The 17,687-nt window shown below is 35.3% G+C and overlaps 1 protein-coding gene across 3 annotated transcripts in view; it reads right to left on the bottom strand.

Moving 5' to 3' along the window:
• The window catches only part of LOC121381868 (histone-lysine N-methyltransferase eggless-like), a 57,197-nt gene that overhangs the window by 7,313 nt on the left and 32,197 nt on the right, over positions 1-17,687 (bottom strand). For 2 of the 3 annotated variants that reach the window (XM_041511248.1, XM_041511250.1), the window contains 9 exons: positions 16,339-16,516; positions 15,660-15,845; positions 14,892-15,004; positions 13,974-14,078; positions 13,393-13,486; positions 11,666-11,832; positions 10,885-10,953; positions 9,724-9,843; positions 222-493 (listed from right to left, as the gene is read on the bottom strand). In XM_041511248.1, the coding sequence (XP_041367182.1) occupies positions 222-493; positions 9,724-9,843; positions 10,885-10,953; positions 11,666-11,832; positions 13,393-13,486; positions 13,974-14,078; positions 14,892-15,004; positions 15,660-15,845; positions 16,339-16,516 (1,304 nt within the window). The remainder of the gene's footprint in view (positions 1-221; positions 494-9,723; positions 9,844-10,884; positions 10,954-11,665; positions 11,833-13,392; positions 13,487-13,973; positions 14,079-14,891; positions 15,005-15,659; positions 15,846-16,338; positions 16,517-17,687) is intronic. The other variant, XM_041511249.1, reaches the window with a different exon arrangement.

Here is a 17,687-nt window from a genome sequence, read left to right as displayed (position 1 = left end):
AATGCTTACACCTTTATAAAAGTTATTTTTTGTTTAAAGACACCACTAGAGCACATAGATTTATGAATCATCGGCCGTTGGATGATAAATATTTGGTCATTTTGACAAACAGTCTTAGAATGGAAATCTGCTACATTTTTCCATTAGTAGCAACGGATACACCTTATGCTATGTATAGTAGAGGTGTCTTCTGAGACGAACAGAAGGAAAACTGATGTTACCACTAGTATGTCTTTTCCTGTGTTTCTCTTCAGTCTGTAAGATAGTTGGGGGAGGTGGGGGAGGTGGGGGAGGTGGAGGTTCCGGGGGGTCGAGATCAGGAAGTTCATCAACCTCCATGGCGGACGGCCCTTTTGATTCTATCCTTGAGAAGATGTTTTCCTTCTTCTCCTTGTGAGCAGACGTCGTGTTCAAATTCTCATCATCTTCCTCGTCTATCACGATTGGCTCCTTCACTATGCTCTCCACCCAATCAGCGGTCTTCTTTTCTGACCTGAAATGTTCAATGTTCAGTAGATCTAGTTAACAGGTGTAAAAAGACCTACTAAATATTCATACATGTAGAATGATTTAAAAATGTGTAATAAAATTTAATTTTGGAATTTTTAAGGTTTGCTAATGAACTAAAATTTCTTAGAATGTTTTATTATTTTAAAAACATATTCATGGTTTGTTGATTAACTAAATACTCCTAGAATGCTAATTACATAAATATTCATAAACATAATTTAACGGAACAGAAAAATTATAATTAAAAAGTAGGATTTTTGTTTTGGTTTCATTTTGATAATCACACATGCTCAGAGCAGTATAATATTATTATCATAATTCAGAGTCAAAAATATTGAAGCAAAATGTTTTTTTAGTATAAATAAAATTCAAAATGTTGCTCACAAATTTTTTATTAAAAATAATTACAAATAAACTATTTTCATTTGACATACATGTATGGATGTCAGGTATTGGAAAAAACATCTAATCTAAAAAGGTAAATCTGTAATTGTAATTTTATTAAAAAGAGAATACAATGAAAATGAAACTGGACAAAACAATCCAGAGAACTTTGAAGTCTTGAAAAGTAAGTGGTTACAACATGTATGAGTTTTACATTAAAGTACAACAACATGAAGTTTCCATGAAGCCCTAAATTCCAGACAGCCAGGAGAATTTTCAACTCTTATTAACTGCCATGATCTTAATATTTAATACAATAGCCATTATTTCAAATCACTTGCTCAATGAAGACTTTCACTTACATGAAGCAGATCACACCCAAAAAAATAAACTAAGGTGAGTGACTTAGATTATGGAGAGTCATTAAAGAAAACTGCCATATTGAGGATTGATTTTAGTATAGTTACATGTACATGTATGTATGTATTAATCCTTTTGAATTACTTTTTTTTTCAGTTCACATGCTAACAAGAGCTAAAAATTACTCTCCTTGAACTAGTCTCAGGTGAGCCACAGTGATAGCTCCCCTAAAATGAGGAGGTCTGGTGAAGTCGTTAAGACTTCAGTATGGTTCGACAATTCCATTAGCCCTTGATCCCGGCTAGTGAATTTGTGGTCTGGGCTATTGGAAGTTATCAGCATTTGTCAAACACTGACTTCAGTTGTAATCTACCTATGTTCTGAAAACAGATAAATGTTTTAAACAGCCAACTCAGAGCACAAGTGGCTGCTAAACAGAGGTATACGCTATAGCATTCTGGCTGTGGTATTAAACCACACAGGTCTATTCAGCACGAGTGACAGTGGTTAGGCTGTGGTATAAAACCACACAGGTCTATTCAACACGAGTGACAGTGGTTAGACTGTGGTATAAAACCACACAAGTCTATTCAACACTTGGGACAGTGGTTAGGCTGTGGTATAAAACCACACAAGTCTATTCAACACTTGGGACAGTGGTTAGGCTGTGGTATAAAACCACACAAGTCTATTCAACACAAGTGACAATGGTTAGGCTGTGGTATAAAACCACACAAGTCTATTCAACACAAGTGACAGTGGTTAGGCTGTGGTATAAAACCACACAGGTCTATTCAACACTTGGGACAGTGGTTAGGCTGTGGTATAAAACCACACAAGTCTATTCAACACAAGTGACAGTGGTCAGACTGGTATAAAACCACACAGGTCTATTCAACACTTGGGACAGTGGTTAGGCTGTGGTATAAAACAACACCGGTCTATTCAACACTTGGGACAGTGGTTAGGCTGTGGTATAAAACCACACAGGTCTATTCAACACGAGTGACAGTGGTTAGGCTGTGGTATAAAACCACACAGGTCTATTCAACACTTGGGACAGTGATTAGGCTGTGGTATAAAACCACACAAGTCTATTCAACACAAGTGACAGTGGTCAGACTGGTATAAAACCACACAGGTCTATTCAACACTTGGGACAGTGGTTAGGCTGTGGTATAAAACAACACCGGTCTATTCAACACTTGGGACAGTGGTTAGGCTGTGGTATAAAACCACACAGGTCTATTCAACATGAGTGACAGTGGTTAGGCTGTGGTATAAAACCACACAGGTCTATTCAACACAAGTGACAGTGGTTAGGCTGTGGTATAAAACCACAGGTCTATTCAACATGAGGGACAGTGGTTAGGCTGTGGTATAAAACCACACAGGTCTATTCAACATGAGGGACAGTGGTTAGGCTGTGGTATAAAACCACACAGGTCTATTCAACATGAGGCACAGTGGTTAGGCTGTGGTATAAAACCACACAGGTCTATTCAACACAAGGGACAGTGGTTAGGCTGTGGTATAAAACCACACAGGTCTATTCAACACGAGTGACAGTGGTTAGGCTGTGGTATAAAACCACACAGGTCTATTCAACACGAGTGACAGTGGTTAGGCTGTGGTATAAAACCACACAGGTCTATTCAACACTTGGGAAAGTGGTTAGGCTGTGGTATAAAACCACACAGGTCTTTTCAACACTTGGGACATGGTTAGGCTGTGGTATAAAACCACACAGGTCTTTTCAACAAGAGGGACAGTGGTTAGGTTATGCATAAAACCACACAGATCTATTCAACATTAGGGACAGTGGTTAAGCTGTGGTATAAAACCACACAGGTCTATTCAACACGAGTGACAGTGGTTAGGCTGTGGTATAAAACCACACAGGTCTATTCAACAAGAGGGACAGTGGTTAGGCTATGGTATAAAACCACACAGGTCTTTTCAACACTTGGTACAGTGGTTAGGCTGTGGTATAAAACCACACAGGTCTATTCAACACTTGGGACAGTGGTTAGGTGCAAAGAACAGCATGTTTGACTGTAACCGTGTTAGGAATATACAGCAGGGGACAATATTTCAAAACCAGAGGTCTGTTCACAAGTATTTGACCTAATTAACGGATTCATTGGTTGCATGAATTATACATGTATCCAAGTATTTGTGTAACCAGTGAATAATCTACTCATAACTGTTCTTTACTATACTGGTACTGACATTCCAAAGGTATTGTAAACAAATTGATTCTACAAATAATAAAGTGCCCAAAATCAATCTACAAAATTTTCTGAAATAGTTAACAAATATTAATTTTAAAGTTACATAAGGGTTCACCATGGAACTGACTGGTAGTTCTCATGAATATAACTTTATCTAATGGATATGTGAACAGAACAACTGTTTTCATGAAATATCATGCCCTAGCTGTACAGTGAATAGACAAGAAGAAGAAATAGAAATAATTTTGATATAACTTTGTTATTGTTAGTTTTAAAATAAAGACATGGTTGCATAGCAGATGACCCACGAAATGACACAAAGGAACACAGCCTGAAAATACATACATTTAATTTGTTCTGAAAAGTGGTTTATCCAACCATCTATAATGTAGTCATATCATACTTATCATATGATATTTTGGTAAAATATAAATTAATTATACAATGAAACCCCTCTAAACCGGACACACTTAGACCAGACAAATGTCTGATTTAAAGAGGGATCCGGTTTAGAGAGGATAAGTTCTATCCTGGTTTTTAAAAAGGGACTCAGTAAAACGTCCGGTTTTGAGGGAATTCCGGTTTATAGAGGGTCCGGTCTTGAGCGGTTTTACTGTAGCTATGCATCCATAAATGAGTAAACATAACTTCATTAATTTGACTGCAAAACAACAAAAAATGTGTTTGTTTTGTTCAATGACACCACTAGAGCACACTGATTTATTAATCATCGGCTACTGTATGTCAAACATTTCGTATTTTTGACATATAGTCTTAGAGGAAACCTGCTACACTTTTCAATTAGCAGAAAGGGATCTTTTATATGCACCATTTCAGACAGGATAGCACATACCACACTTTTGATATGCCAGTTGTGGTGCACTGGCTTGAACAAAAAATATAAATATAAATTAATTATAGCTATGAAGCCATATATGAGGAAATGTAACTTCATTCGTGTTTATAATGCTACTTGTTTGAAAAGTCAACTTATGATAGCAAGTGTTAGCTAAAAATCATACACGTGCATTTTCATGTTGTGTATATTTCAAGTCACATAATCAAAATCCTAGAACCTCTGCCTTTAGTGGGTCAATCTGTCATGCAACCTTGCATTGAATTCCTGTCTCATGCAAGTATTAAGTCATTTTCAAATCAATTTTTAGATTGAATGATTTCATAAATTATTTTTAAATTAGGGTACAATTATTTGGTAACTGTTCTAAGGAGGAGTGTAGTACCTATATTACAAAATACTGTGAAATTCCACTAATCCAGACCCTCTGTAACTGAAATTCCCCCAAAACTGGACCTTCGTTTTCACACTCCCTTTTTAAACAACAATATAGAATATAACTTGTGAAAAGCAGATACCTCTTAAAATCAGACTTTTTACTTCGTCCCATGGGTGTCCAGTTTGGAGAGGTTTCACAGTACACAAAGTCTATGTTACATATTAAATATTTTTTATCCTGCAACCACCGTTCCTACTGACAGAATATGATGACCGATAAAGCAAAGTTATATCCGTATAGTAGCAGGATATGTCTTTCACGGCTAGCTCTGGGTGATCAGAATATGATGACCGATAAAGCAAAGTTATATCCGTATAGTAGCAGGATATGTCTTTCACGGCTAGCTCTGGGTGATCAGAATATGATGACCGATAAAGCAAAGTTATATCCGTATAGTAGCAGGATATGTCTTTCACGGCTAGCTCTGGGTGATCAGAATATGATGACTGATAAAGCAAAGTTATATCCGTATAGTAGCAGGATATGTCTTTCACAGCTAGCTCTGGGTGATCAGAATATGATGACCGATAAAGCAAAGTTATATCCGTATAGTAGCAGGATATGTCTTTCACGGCTAGCTCTGGGTGATCAGAATATGATGACCGATAAAGCAAAGTTATATCCGTATAGTAGCAGGATATGTCTTTCATGGCTAGCTCTGGGTGATCAGAATATGATGACCGATAAAGCAAAGTTATATCCGTATAGTAGCAGGATATGTCTTTCACGGCTAGCTCTGGGTGATCACAACATTTGGCCAAATTATTTTAAAAAATGCTAAACCTAGAACTATTTTCCAACAAAATATAAATTATAACACAATATTTTTTCGCCAAATTAAAATATAATTTGCCAATTCTTATCAGAATTCGCAATTGGCGAATTTGGCGAGTCACAGAGCTAGTTCTGACTTTTGACGTCACTCATGTGATGTCACACGCATAGCTACATTACAAAATGCTGATTTGAACTCTAGATCATCATACAATGTTGCTAAAATAACAGAAATAACAGCTTTTCCCTTTAATTTGTATGGTCTGCAGGATAAAGATAATAACTAGTTAATGACGTCGGATATCTGCTTTATCCTGTTCAAGCTGAGTGAGAAATTCCCATTCTTACATGTACCTTCACAGGATAAAGCAGATATCCGACGTCATTAACTAATTATGCTGGGGTGTCGTTAAACATTCATTAACTAGTTATTGTCTATATCTACTTCTATTTGTATGAACATTGTTAGTACATGTAAATCTCAGCATATCTCATGTGCACGTAATTACTGCCAGCTTTCATTATATGGAGTCACAATTCAATATAATTACTAACTTCCAGCTGATTTATTCTATTCAGATTGGACAAAGTCACTAAAAAAACTAATTTTATCCTTCGAGAAACCTCAGAAAATGATGCTATTATGTCAAACATGATGTTATTAGGTAAAACAAGTCATAGAAAAGACGTTAGAAACTGATTTGCATATTTTTAACAAAATATGTTGTGTTGTTTGTAATTATAAGAATTGTTTGTCATTTTTTGAATTTATAATTATTTTTTTTTATCAATGTACAATCACAAATTTAGAATAAAATTGCTTTGCTACCCTACGTGACTGTATACAATTTGTGACTGTTATACATCGATAAATTCACAAAAAACAACAAACAATTCTTATATATTAATTTCAATGAACGAAGTAAGGAAGGAACTGTTTTATTTAACAACGCACTCAACACATTTTATTTACGGTTATATGGCGTCAGACATATGGTTAAGGACTACACAGATATTGAGAGAGGAAACCCACTGTCGCCACTTTATGGGCTACTCTTTTCGATTAGCAGCAAGGGATCTTTTATATGCATCATCTCACAGACAGGATAGCACACACATACCACAGCCTTTGATGTACCAGTTGTGGTGCACTGTCTGGAGCAAAAAATAGCCCAATGGGCCCACTGACAGGGATCGATCCCAAATCTACCGCGCATCAAGCCCATTCAATGAAATATCCTACTAGTAATTTATCCTACTGCATTATAAAACATGTATAATAAATATTTCAGAAGTCAACTCAAACTGTACAGTCAACCCTGGACTCAGCGTGTCAGATAAAGTTGTTGATGTTGGTAACTTTTTTCTTCATCAGTATGTAACTGAATATGAAGATTTATTTTCCATAACAACGAAAATGGATTTGTGAAGTTGTTGAAGGTGGCAACTTTTTATTTTCATAAAACTTTTATATAATTGAATATGTGTGGGGGGGGGGGGTTTCATGATGAAAATGGATTTATAAAGTTATTGAAGGTGGTAACTTTTTATTTTCATTAACTTTTTGTATCACTGCATATCTTTTGTTTTTTTCATAATGATGAAAATGGGTTTATTATGTTTAGGGAATGAACTCTTTACATATTCATCTACCAATAAATAAAAATATTCTGAAATCATAGTTTTGATTACTTTTGTTAAAGTTTTAAAATATATATTATACAATATTTAAAATTTAAACTATCCAAACAAAATGTGGCCAAGCACATGAGAAAGTAAATACACTAAACCACATAGGATAATACATTAATTTAGCAGAGGCTTGTCTATGAGAAACAAGAAACTTGTCGCCAATATATGGAAAAAATATGTTTATAAACAACAAAAATGTACTGTAATGATTCTTTCTGAAAATTTAAATCAATTAAACAATGAATTTATAGAAAGTTAGGCCAAGATTAACAATAATAAAAAAAACCTTCAGTATTCTTGCAAGTTTAATATATTCCAGCCATTTTGTAAATGAAACTTACAAAATAAATTGTTCTTGGTGTTTTTGTCTGTGTTTACCAACTAAATGAAAAAATTATCTCAGTTTACATCATAAGCTAATAACTTATTTTAATTATTTTAATTTATTTCTGTGCGTATATCCTTAAAAAGCAAAACCCGCCGTCATGGACACAGACCTCGGCTACTCGAGTTGTAATCATCAAAAGACAGTTGTTTAGTGGTTTGTTGTTAGGGACATTGAGAGAGAGGTCAGTAGTCACAGGGATGTGAGAGGGGCTGGAACAGAAAAGCTTACTGCGGCCGGGGTCCAGGAGCCACTCAAAGGCCCCTGAAGGAATTGTTGTTTGCAACCCCTGGAACTGCCAAAAATTGCATTCAATGCTAACAAATCTAAACTGGTTATAACTTATAATATAACACACACATCACAAACTTGAAACCGTGAAAACATGTAAATGAACCTTGTGTGGTCAACAGTGTTGAACACCATGTTTTGGTTTTGTTTTAGACGAAGTGGAAAAACACATTTCCGCGTTTCCGCGTAGCTCTCACATCCCTGTAGTCACCTTAAAGCTCCACCATCGTTTTTGATGATCGGAATCAACACATACTAACAGCTTCTGAAAGAGGGTCAACTGCAGTATCATAATTGTAAAATAAATGTTTTTACTTACATGTGTGTTGACTTGTCACAAATGACATCGATATAGTCAATGTTCAGTGATCTTGCATTAACCAAGATCTTCTCAATTCTTGAACAATTCTTCCACATCCATTATTTTTAAGAGTTAGTAAATCAGAGTGCAAAATGGAAAATGAATATAGTGAATTGTACATAGTGAGAGGGAATTGTTAACAGTAAAAACATCAGTTTATTAAGACACCAAAGTCTAAACCATATACTAGTTAACTATGATAAATTACTCTCCTGCCTTCAATTACCATGAGATTTCCCCATAAATGTTTTTTAGTGAAAAACCATCACATACTATATAACCATGTAACCTATATCGACTTTGCTGAAATCTTCCCGGACAAAAGATTTTGCCGGCTACCATATTTTAAAATGGAATATTCTTGAAGAATATTCCGTAAATCGTCAAAAAGGAAGTTGGCAAAAACTTACGTGCTTCAGCTGTTTACTTTTTTTTTTTTTTTAAATCATATCTTAAAAAATGCCATTTTAAACCCTTTGAGTTAAAAAAGTTTGTTTTGTTTAACGACACCACTAGAGCACACTGATTATTAATCATCGGCTATTGGATGTCAAACATTTGGTAATTTTGATATAGTCATAGAGGAAACTCGCTACATTTTTCCATTAGTAGCAAGGGATCTTTTATATGAACCATCCCACAGACAGGATAGCACATACTACAGCCTTTGATATACAAGTCGTGGTGTACTGGCTGGAACGAGGAATAGCCCAATGGGCTCACCAACAGGGATCGATCCCAAACCGACCGCGAATCAATCGAGCGCTTTACCACTGGGCTACGTCTCGCATCTTTTAGAGATAAAATAAGCAGCTGAAGATAAAATTTTAATAAATAATCTTGAAATGGTATTTTCATAAACAAAAGTAGTGTCTATATTAACCAGACCCTTATGGTAAAAAAAGAAATATTTTAGATTCTCTTCACCACACACAAACATCAATCTAAAATGCTCATGCAACCACTTTTTCTTCTTGTAAAATCAGTTTTATTTACAAATTTTAAAGTTATTTCACTGTACAGTGAAAAAAAGAAAAAAGAAGAAAATGACAAACAAAAAGTATCTCACTACGGGAAAGATTTGGTTTTCAAAATCTTGATTAGCGATGTTTCTAGTTAATCAAAACTTGATTAGCAACTACGGTTTAAAGGTTTAAATTTATGTAGAGATATCTGAAACTTGTGTAGCGAATCGTGACATGATACTGACTGAACAAAATGTTCCTTGCACTATCGCATCATTTTAAGAAATTTCAATGATAAGAATAAAATCTTGTAATTTTGATGGTATCAATCAGACATACAGGAGATTATGCTACGACTTGTGTTGGTTTGAAAAGATGTCGCAATTCAGCACTTGACAGAGGCAGAAGCACAGTGTAGATGGGATTTGCTGAGAGTCAAGCGGAGAGAAAGGACAGAAAAGTATCAACCAACATGACTCGCCATTCTTTGTTGTCGCCAGTTGTCGAGTCTCGCTTTATGACAATTTTCTTCAGCTTCTTCTCGCCATCCGTCTTATTATCTGATGATTTCGTACTCTTCGTCGACCTTCGTCTAAAAGTAACAACAAATTATACATAGTATGATTGATAAACATGAACATTTTCTTCAGCTTCTTCTCGCCATCTGTCTTATTATCTGACGATTTCGTACTCTTTGTCGACCTTCGTCTAAAAGTAACGACAAATTATACATAGTATGATTGATAAACATGTTCACCATGAGTTGATATTTATGGATGTTATTAAAAATCAGATATTGTCATTGTCATTAAAGGAAAGGAATATTTGTTAAACAACATCTTAGAATATTCTAAACTAAGGCTATATTGATGTCTATCATATGGTTATTAGTTTGCCACTTGAGACATGAAAGCCACTGTTGCCATATAGACTACTCCTACCAAAAGTAGCAAGCGATCTTTTATATGCACTTGGCTATATAAGACAGTACACAGCACGACCGGTGATATACTATTTGTCGACCACTGGTTTAGACTGGAAGAATACTAATGCATATCACTGTGGATAGGCCGACCTTTTAGTTTGCCCCTCAGTATCTGATACAAAAAGGTTTGTATGATGTATAAGCCGACTCAACTTTTATGTAGCTGAAAAGGAAATGTAATACCCCACACCCCTTTATTTAATTAATACCCGACCCCTTTATTTAATTAGTATGTTAAGTATTAATTAAGAGTATTTGTGCCCGATGGTCTTGCTAAAAACATTTTTAAACACAGGGCTTCTAGATTATGGTAGCCCCACTCCCATGGCTAGTGATATTCAGTGTTGGGCTAATAAATAACTACTATATATAGCCCGACGGCTAGTGGAATAAAACCATGTCAAATGCTGCATTTAAGTCTTATTTTGTAAATATCAATATCGTGCCCCCTCTTCCAACCCTTAATCTAAGAGGTTTTAAGCTCCATTTCCCTCTTTTATGTGATATATATGATTATTACTATTAGTAAAATTGTATTTATTTAAAGTAGGGCTTTTTAATTTTTAATCATGGCTAGTAAATTTTTTAAATCACTGATCCCATGGCTAGTGGATTTTTATAAAATTCTAAAAGCCCTGTTAAACATACCTCGTATCATGGCGCTTTGGTTCAACAGAACCTTTCTCTGTACGGTTTGTTTTTTTCAAAGAAAAGTCACTGTAAGGCAAATGTTGAGTGAACTTAATAATTATCGATAGCAACAGCACAACAAACTACAATCTGTAATTAACAAACATTAGTCTTAGAAATAGAGTGCAATCTGTAATCACTTCCACAGCTTCACAACTTTTAACATGTAAATAAATCATTACCGAATAGATTTTTTTCACCACAAAACTTGAAAGGAAAGAAATATTTGTCTGTTGACAATTTAAACTACATCTATTTGGAGGGTGGAGAGGGAGGGATGCAGGTGGGGGCAGAGACAGAGAGGGAGAGAGAGAGAGAGAGAGAGAGAGAGAGAGAGAGAGAGAGAGAGAGAGAGAGAGAGAGAGAGAGAGAGAGAGAGAGAGAGAGAGAGATGGGACTAATCCATGGCCACCAAAAAGCACCAAAATATATTTTATAATAACACCCGTAAGAGGCCCCATCGTCAAACGGATTCAAAGCATTTCAAAAAGTTGTTCTGGGTATGTTCTTCATAATTATATACATTATTTAGCAATTACAAACAATGAAACTTCAAATATTACATATGGGACCGAAACGTCTGGAGCCAAACATTCACCGCGGCCAAAACGACCTGATACCTTTGAAATTAATAAAATCCTGGCCAAGAAAGTAAAATAAACACTGGAATAAATCCAATAACAGTTTTATTACAATCTCAACTGAATGAGGTTAGTTTTGTGACAGTACATTTTCTGACCTGTCCGAGCTTTGTTCTACTTCTTTCTCTGAATCTTCGTCCTCCTCGTCCGAACTGCTGCGGTGTTCCGGTTCAATGGCCTCACTTTCATATCCCTCTTTCTGGCGTTCCACCACCTCGATGAAGTCCAACTCAGCCAAGTATTCATCTCCATATTGTTTACCATCCTAAAATAGGACATATATCATGTCATTTTTATTTGAGCATAGTCAGACCATAGCACGGTGATGTAAAATCAAGATAGATAAAGCCTTTAAAAAAAAAACAAAAACAAAACATATAAAACCCCAATCTTTTAAAAAAAGCTTTTATTGCCACCATATTTAAGAAAGGTGATCATTGCACATTAATTTATAATGTTGACAAACTAAATACGGTATTGTCTAATGCATGTCAATGCGTACTGATCCACATTAGGCATCGCCATTGACACACCACCGCTCAATGTAGATCAGTATGAATCAATCCGTTTTGGACAGACACACCAAATACATTAGTGAGAGGTCATGTTGTGGGGAATTCCAATAAATGACGTCATACATTCAACAGGGTTGTGGGACACTAGGAAAATTCCTACTCGTGCTAAAATCATAACGAGTGACGAGGCACTATGTAAATCAAGTGTGTCGATAACAGTTCCACCATTAAAGGGACACACCCTAGTTTTTAAACACTGAGGCATATTGTTTACTATTAGAGCCGTTTTTGATAAATGAAATCATACTTTACTTAAGATTTTATTGTTTAGATTATCCATTTCCGTACTTTTGAAGTGTTTTTGGTCATCTGGGTGTTTTTAATATCACAAAATGCATTTTTAAAAAACGCACGTGCGTCTGAGAGCTAATAGTTATCGAGGTGAGTTTTATTCTATTTTTAGAAAAATGTTCACCATTTGTAAGTCACAGACATGTTTCACTCTGTTGTAACTTTATCCAAATGTGTTACAGGTTTGTAGATTAACTAAACTTAGTGTTAATTTTCATGGGCTGAAACTAGGGTCTGTCCCTTTAAGAACAACACTAGCCTTCGTCGTCAGGTACAAACATGTTTTCTATAGGTTTTTAGGCACCCGATGTGTTGATTCCTTGTTATTTTCCATTTCACACAATGCCGCCATTTTGCAAATGAAATGTCACATGACTTGTACCATGTGATCTAAACGACCCGAACTGAACCGTATTTGCCAGTGTATCACTGACACACCAGAATCCAAAACCATACTGACCCGTAAGTGTGCTGCTCAATCCACATACATATGTGAACTGAGACAAAAACAGACTGACACGGTTTGGTACCCGTATTTGGTGTGTCACAATCCGTATCCTATCTGGATCAAAACGCAATGATACGGTTTGAAGTTTGGTGTGTTAACGGTATTAGATATGTTTTAAATCTTAAATCTGCAAAAATTAAGATGTGTGTGCAAAGCTAAACACTGGCATATATAGTAAATTATTAAATGTGCAAAGATATTTAGGAAAGTTGCAAATAACTAAGAGATAAATACTTTTCGTAAACGTAGCTCAAATATTTTAATAATGTTTAATGTTTCTTCATTTTTTTTTTTTTATATGTCAGTAATTCTTAATTTCTTCAAATACTCTACTACAGTGGTCAGACCCCCCAAAAACATTAAAAAAAAAAAAATCATTGCTAAAATGGTAGGGCTACTAACATCAGAGTTACCTGACATACGGCAGTAAATCAATTAAAGAATTCCGTACCTCATTAGCACCTTTCTCGGTCAGCAGCTGACCAGCATATATACAAAGGAATGATCCACTAGGAACGTCATCAAGACATCGTAACCCCCAACCCCTACAACAAATAAATTAAAACACATGTTAACTATACTGCTCATCAGTGCAGGTAGTAAAAGCAAGTTCGACAGTCAAACATATTTTTCAGACTCTTACAGAACTACAAAATTTAAATTAAAGAACAAAGAAAAAACAAAATAATCGTAATTAAATTTAAAGATTCTGTGTCATTTTTTTCTTTTTGTTTAAATAAATATCAAGTATTTCAACAGTAAAATGTACTTTTCTGTCTTATAAAAGCACTTAGGAAGTCATCTTTAATAAATGAAATATAAAAATAATTAAAATGTAAGTTTTGGTGATTTTTAACATTAAAAAAGACATAACCCTATCCCTTCAATCTACTTCACATAGACGTGCAGTACAAACAATAATTACTTTGTAAAGCACCTGCTTAATCAAATCTAAAATATTTCATTCAGCTGACATTATTTAAAAACACATATTTTGGTGGATCTTTCTAGGAATGGCTATTAAAGGTTTACTTCTTCTCTGTTTTAAAGCACTGCAGTCTGATCCAGAGTCCGTTCTGAGCGACCTTGTTCACACAACGGTGGTCACACGCACATCGCTGGTTACACTCGTAAATACTGAAAACAAACAAGTGAAAGTTCCTTTTGTTTAACGACACCACCAGAGCACATTGATTTGTTAATCGTCAGCTATCGGATGTCAAACATTTGATAATTTTTACATATAGTCTTAAAGAGGAAACCTGCAACATTTTTCCATTAGTACAAAGGGATCTTTTATTTGCATCATCCCACAGACAGGATAGCACATACCACAATATTTGATATACCAGTCGTGGCGCACTGGCTGGAATGAGAAATAGCCAATGGGCCCACTGACAGGGGTAAATCCCAGAACGACCGTGCATCAAGCAAGCACTCTACCACTGGGCTATGTGTATTTAATAACACCCCAGCGCACGAACAGTGGCAAACCTTTACATAAACAAAATGGTGGGCAGTGATTAACTGCTGCCCTGATTTAGTTAATGGGAGCCATTTAAGATACAGTCAAATCTGCTTAATTGCATAGACCCAGTGCGTGTCATATTTTTTTGTTTTCATATGCAATTAACCAATGTTTGTCTTTATAAAACTATTCCAATATGCGACAAAATTGTATTGATTTAATGCTAAATGGTTCTGTGCAGCCAAATAATATGCAAATAACTGATTTATGCCAATTGATCAGTTTTTAATTATAATTGATCATTGGAAGACAATGACAGTGAAACCTGTCTAAACTGGACCCTGAATTAACCAGACTTCTGTCAAAACAAGCCACATTTCAAGGTCTCAAATATTTTTAATTCTAAAAGATGACCCTTTAAAAATCAAATAGTGTCTAAATCAATGTGATCCAGTTTAGACAAGTTTCACTATATTACATACCCAGTAAATACTGGCTCGTTCAGTCTGCGATTCTCATATCCTATAGTGTCCTGGTCGATCAGAGACTTGGCCTGCTGTATGGTCATCTGAATACACTGACACTTAGTCCGGTCCTGAACATCAAGTAACAAAATGAAAACATTAATCATGTTCTCAAGAAAAGCAAATGAAAAGAAAGAAATGTCTGCTTAAGAATGATGTCCTAAATTTAATGTGCACACGAAAAATGGGTTACACAATTAAACTGAACTGGTAAATAAAAAAAACTATTGTGCAATTTTCTAAGGTCTGTACTGACAGCTCAGAACTTAATTAAACTATGGCTACTTGATATCCAGCATATGGTAATTGTAACACTTGATTTACAGAGAGAAGACCTGCCACCAAGACATTGCAAAATAGCAGCAAAGGATCTTTTATATGCAGTTTCCCACATACTCAGAAAATGATACACCAGTGATGGGACACTGGTTGAGGACAGTGAAAACCTAATGGGTTCAACATCGGGGATTGATCCTATGACCCAACACATCTCAGAACAATGCTTAATTGTATTACAGCATACAGTGTAATCAGCAACTATTACTATATTATGGATCAAACATATCTTAATTGAGACACTTGATCTGATGTTACAGAAAAAAAGAAAGCCAGTCAAAACCCAGGACATCGAGTCCTAGAGAGCCCTACAGAAATACACAACATTCTGTCACAATGAACTAAACATAAATCTGTTTAAAATAAAGCCTGCAGATTGATGTAACATACCCGACAGTTATCTGTGCAGTCACAGCACATGAGAAAGTCACCGTCCAGGTTAATCTTCACGCCTTTAGCTGGCATCCGAACATTGGAGTACTCAACATAGTCGGGATATTCTCGATTGACTCCATTCACACAGGAAATCGGAACGTTCTCTTTACCATAGGACAAATCTTTTATATCACAAAATGTCTGAAAATAGATGACCAGTATAATTACCATTATATTTTAGTTAGAAGATTGTGAACACTGGCTGATGACGTGCTGCAAATCACTTGTTTGTATGGTACTTTGTTTTAGTTATATTGTCCGGTGCAGTTTTCTCTTTTTATTAATGCTGAAACTAATAATGCAGAATAAATGTTTTAAATCAGTGACTACTCTTAGCAATCTTCAGCAAGATATAGAAGCACATTTTAATATAAGACCACATTGAAAATTGTCATGAGTTTACATTTTTGTTTGTTTTGGTTTATAATACAAACCTCCCAAATTATCCTCATCCAACCACACAAAAACAGAAGAAAACAAAATTAAAAGGAAAAAAAAGAAAGGAAAATCCTTCAATTAAAAAATCAAATAAGAATATCACAAAACTTTAAAATTCATCATAAATAATTTTATTACCAACTGTTCACCATATTCATTAGCACCAACTTGTTACCATATAGCTGAAGATGAATACCTTCATAGGAACAAACTCTGTGTGTGTGTGTAGGCAGGGATCGTAGCAGAACATGTCGATGGTAAGGTTTGAGTCGGTAATCAGGAGATAATGGTTGCACTCTTCTATAGTTCTCAGTCGACGACCACAAGGTGTGCGATACATCACAGTACGACGGTTTCTCATCTTACATATATGCCTGTTAAACCAAAAAAAATAACTATTATAGCAAAAACAAAAAACTAACGGGACATTGAGTTTCACATAATAGCATGTCCACTAATAGAATATTATGGCTAACTGAATAGATTACTGAAACACAGGTTTGTTTTGTTTAACGACACCACTAGAGCACATTGATTTATTAATCATTGGCTATTGTATGACAAACATGGTCATTTTGACACAGTCTTAGAGAGGAAACCCGCTACATTTTTCCTTTAGTAGCAAGGATCTTTTATATGTACCATCCCAGAGACAGAATAGCACTTGCCACGGCCTTGGATATACCAGTCGTGGTGCACTGGCTGGAACGAGAAATAGTCCAATGAGCCCACCAACGGGGATTGATCCCAAACCGACCGTGCATCAAGCGACGTTTTATCACTGGGCTACGTCCCACTCCTACTGAAAACACAGTATCTATCTTATTTTTGGATGTAAAATAGGTCTTCTAATTACACGATTCTAAAATTTTGAAGGCAGAGTTTGTACATCTGAAACCAGAAAGTGTCTGTTACCAAAAAACATCCTTTATTGTATAACAATTAAGTTAATTATTGATGCCAATAGACTTGATAACTGCAAACCAATTATTTAATCCTAAAAGTTGCCATGCTTATCACTTGACAAGATCAGGCTCCGTGCTTATAAACCTTAAAGTCCAGACTTTTAACGTCATGGCAACGCCATTCAAATAGCATTACGTTAAAGTCTGGACTTTATTAAAGTCTGGACTTTAAGTGTTATTAGCTCGGGCCCAGATGTACGTTTTGCAGGCATCAGTAAATTGTAATGATAAGAGTGATTTAATGAAAAATAATTAGTACAACAATGTTTACACAATCAAAATCAATAATTTAAGTATTTGTGTTTAGTTCTAACAGATAATTGAAAATAATTTAGAAAACCATACTTCGATTGTTAAGATTAGGTGAAACATAACACATAATGATTTACATGTATGTTTTAGTTTGATAAGCTTCAGTTGGTGACAAACAGTCTTAATGATGCCATACTTCTGGCAGAGTTTATATCATGGCATTGGGAATTAATTCTGAGCAGCTGATTGTCTTTTTTTCTTATAGTAATTTAGTAATATTTATAACAGTCTCCACATTGTTTAGTTAAATGTTAAACTTTATTAAATA

The sequence above is a fragment of the Gigantopelta aegis genome, chromosome 9 (genome assembly GCF_016097555.1).
Source record: "Gigantopelta aegis isolate Gae_Host chromosome 9, Gae_host_genome, whole genome shotgun sequence".
Classification (NCBI taxonomy): domain Eukaryota; kingdom Metazoa; phylum Mollusca; class Gastropoda; order Neomphalida; family Peltospiridae; genus Gigantopelta; species Gigantopelta aegis.
This window is presented reverse-complemented; position numbering and strand designations above follow the sequence as displayed.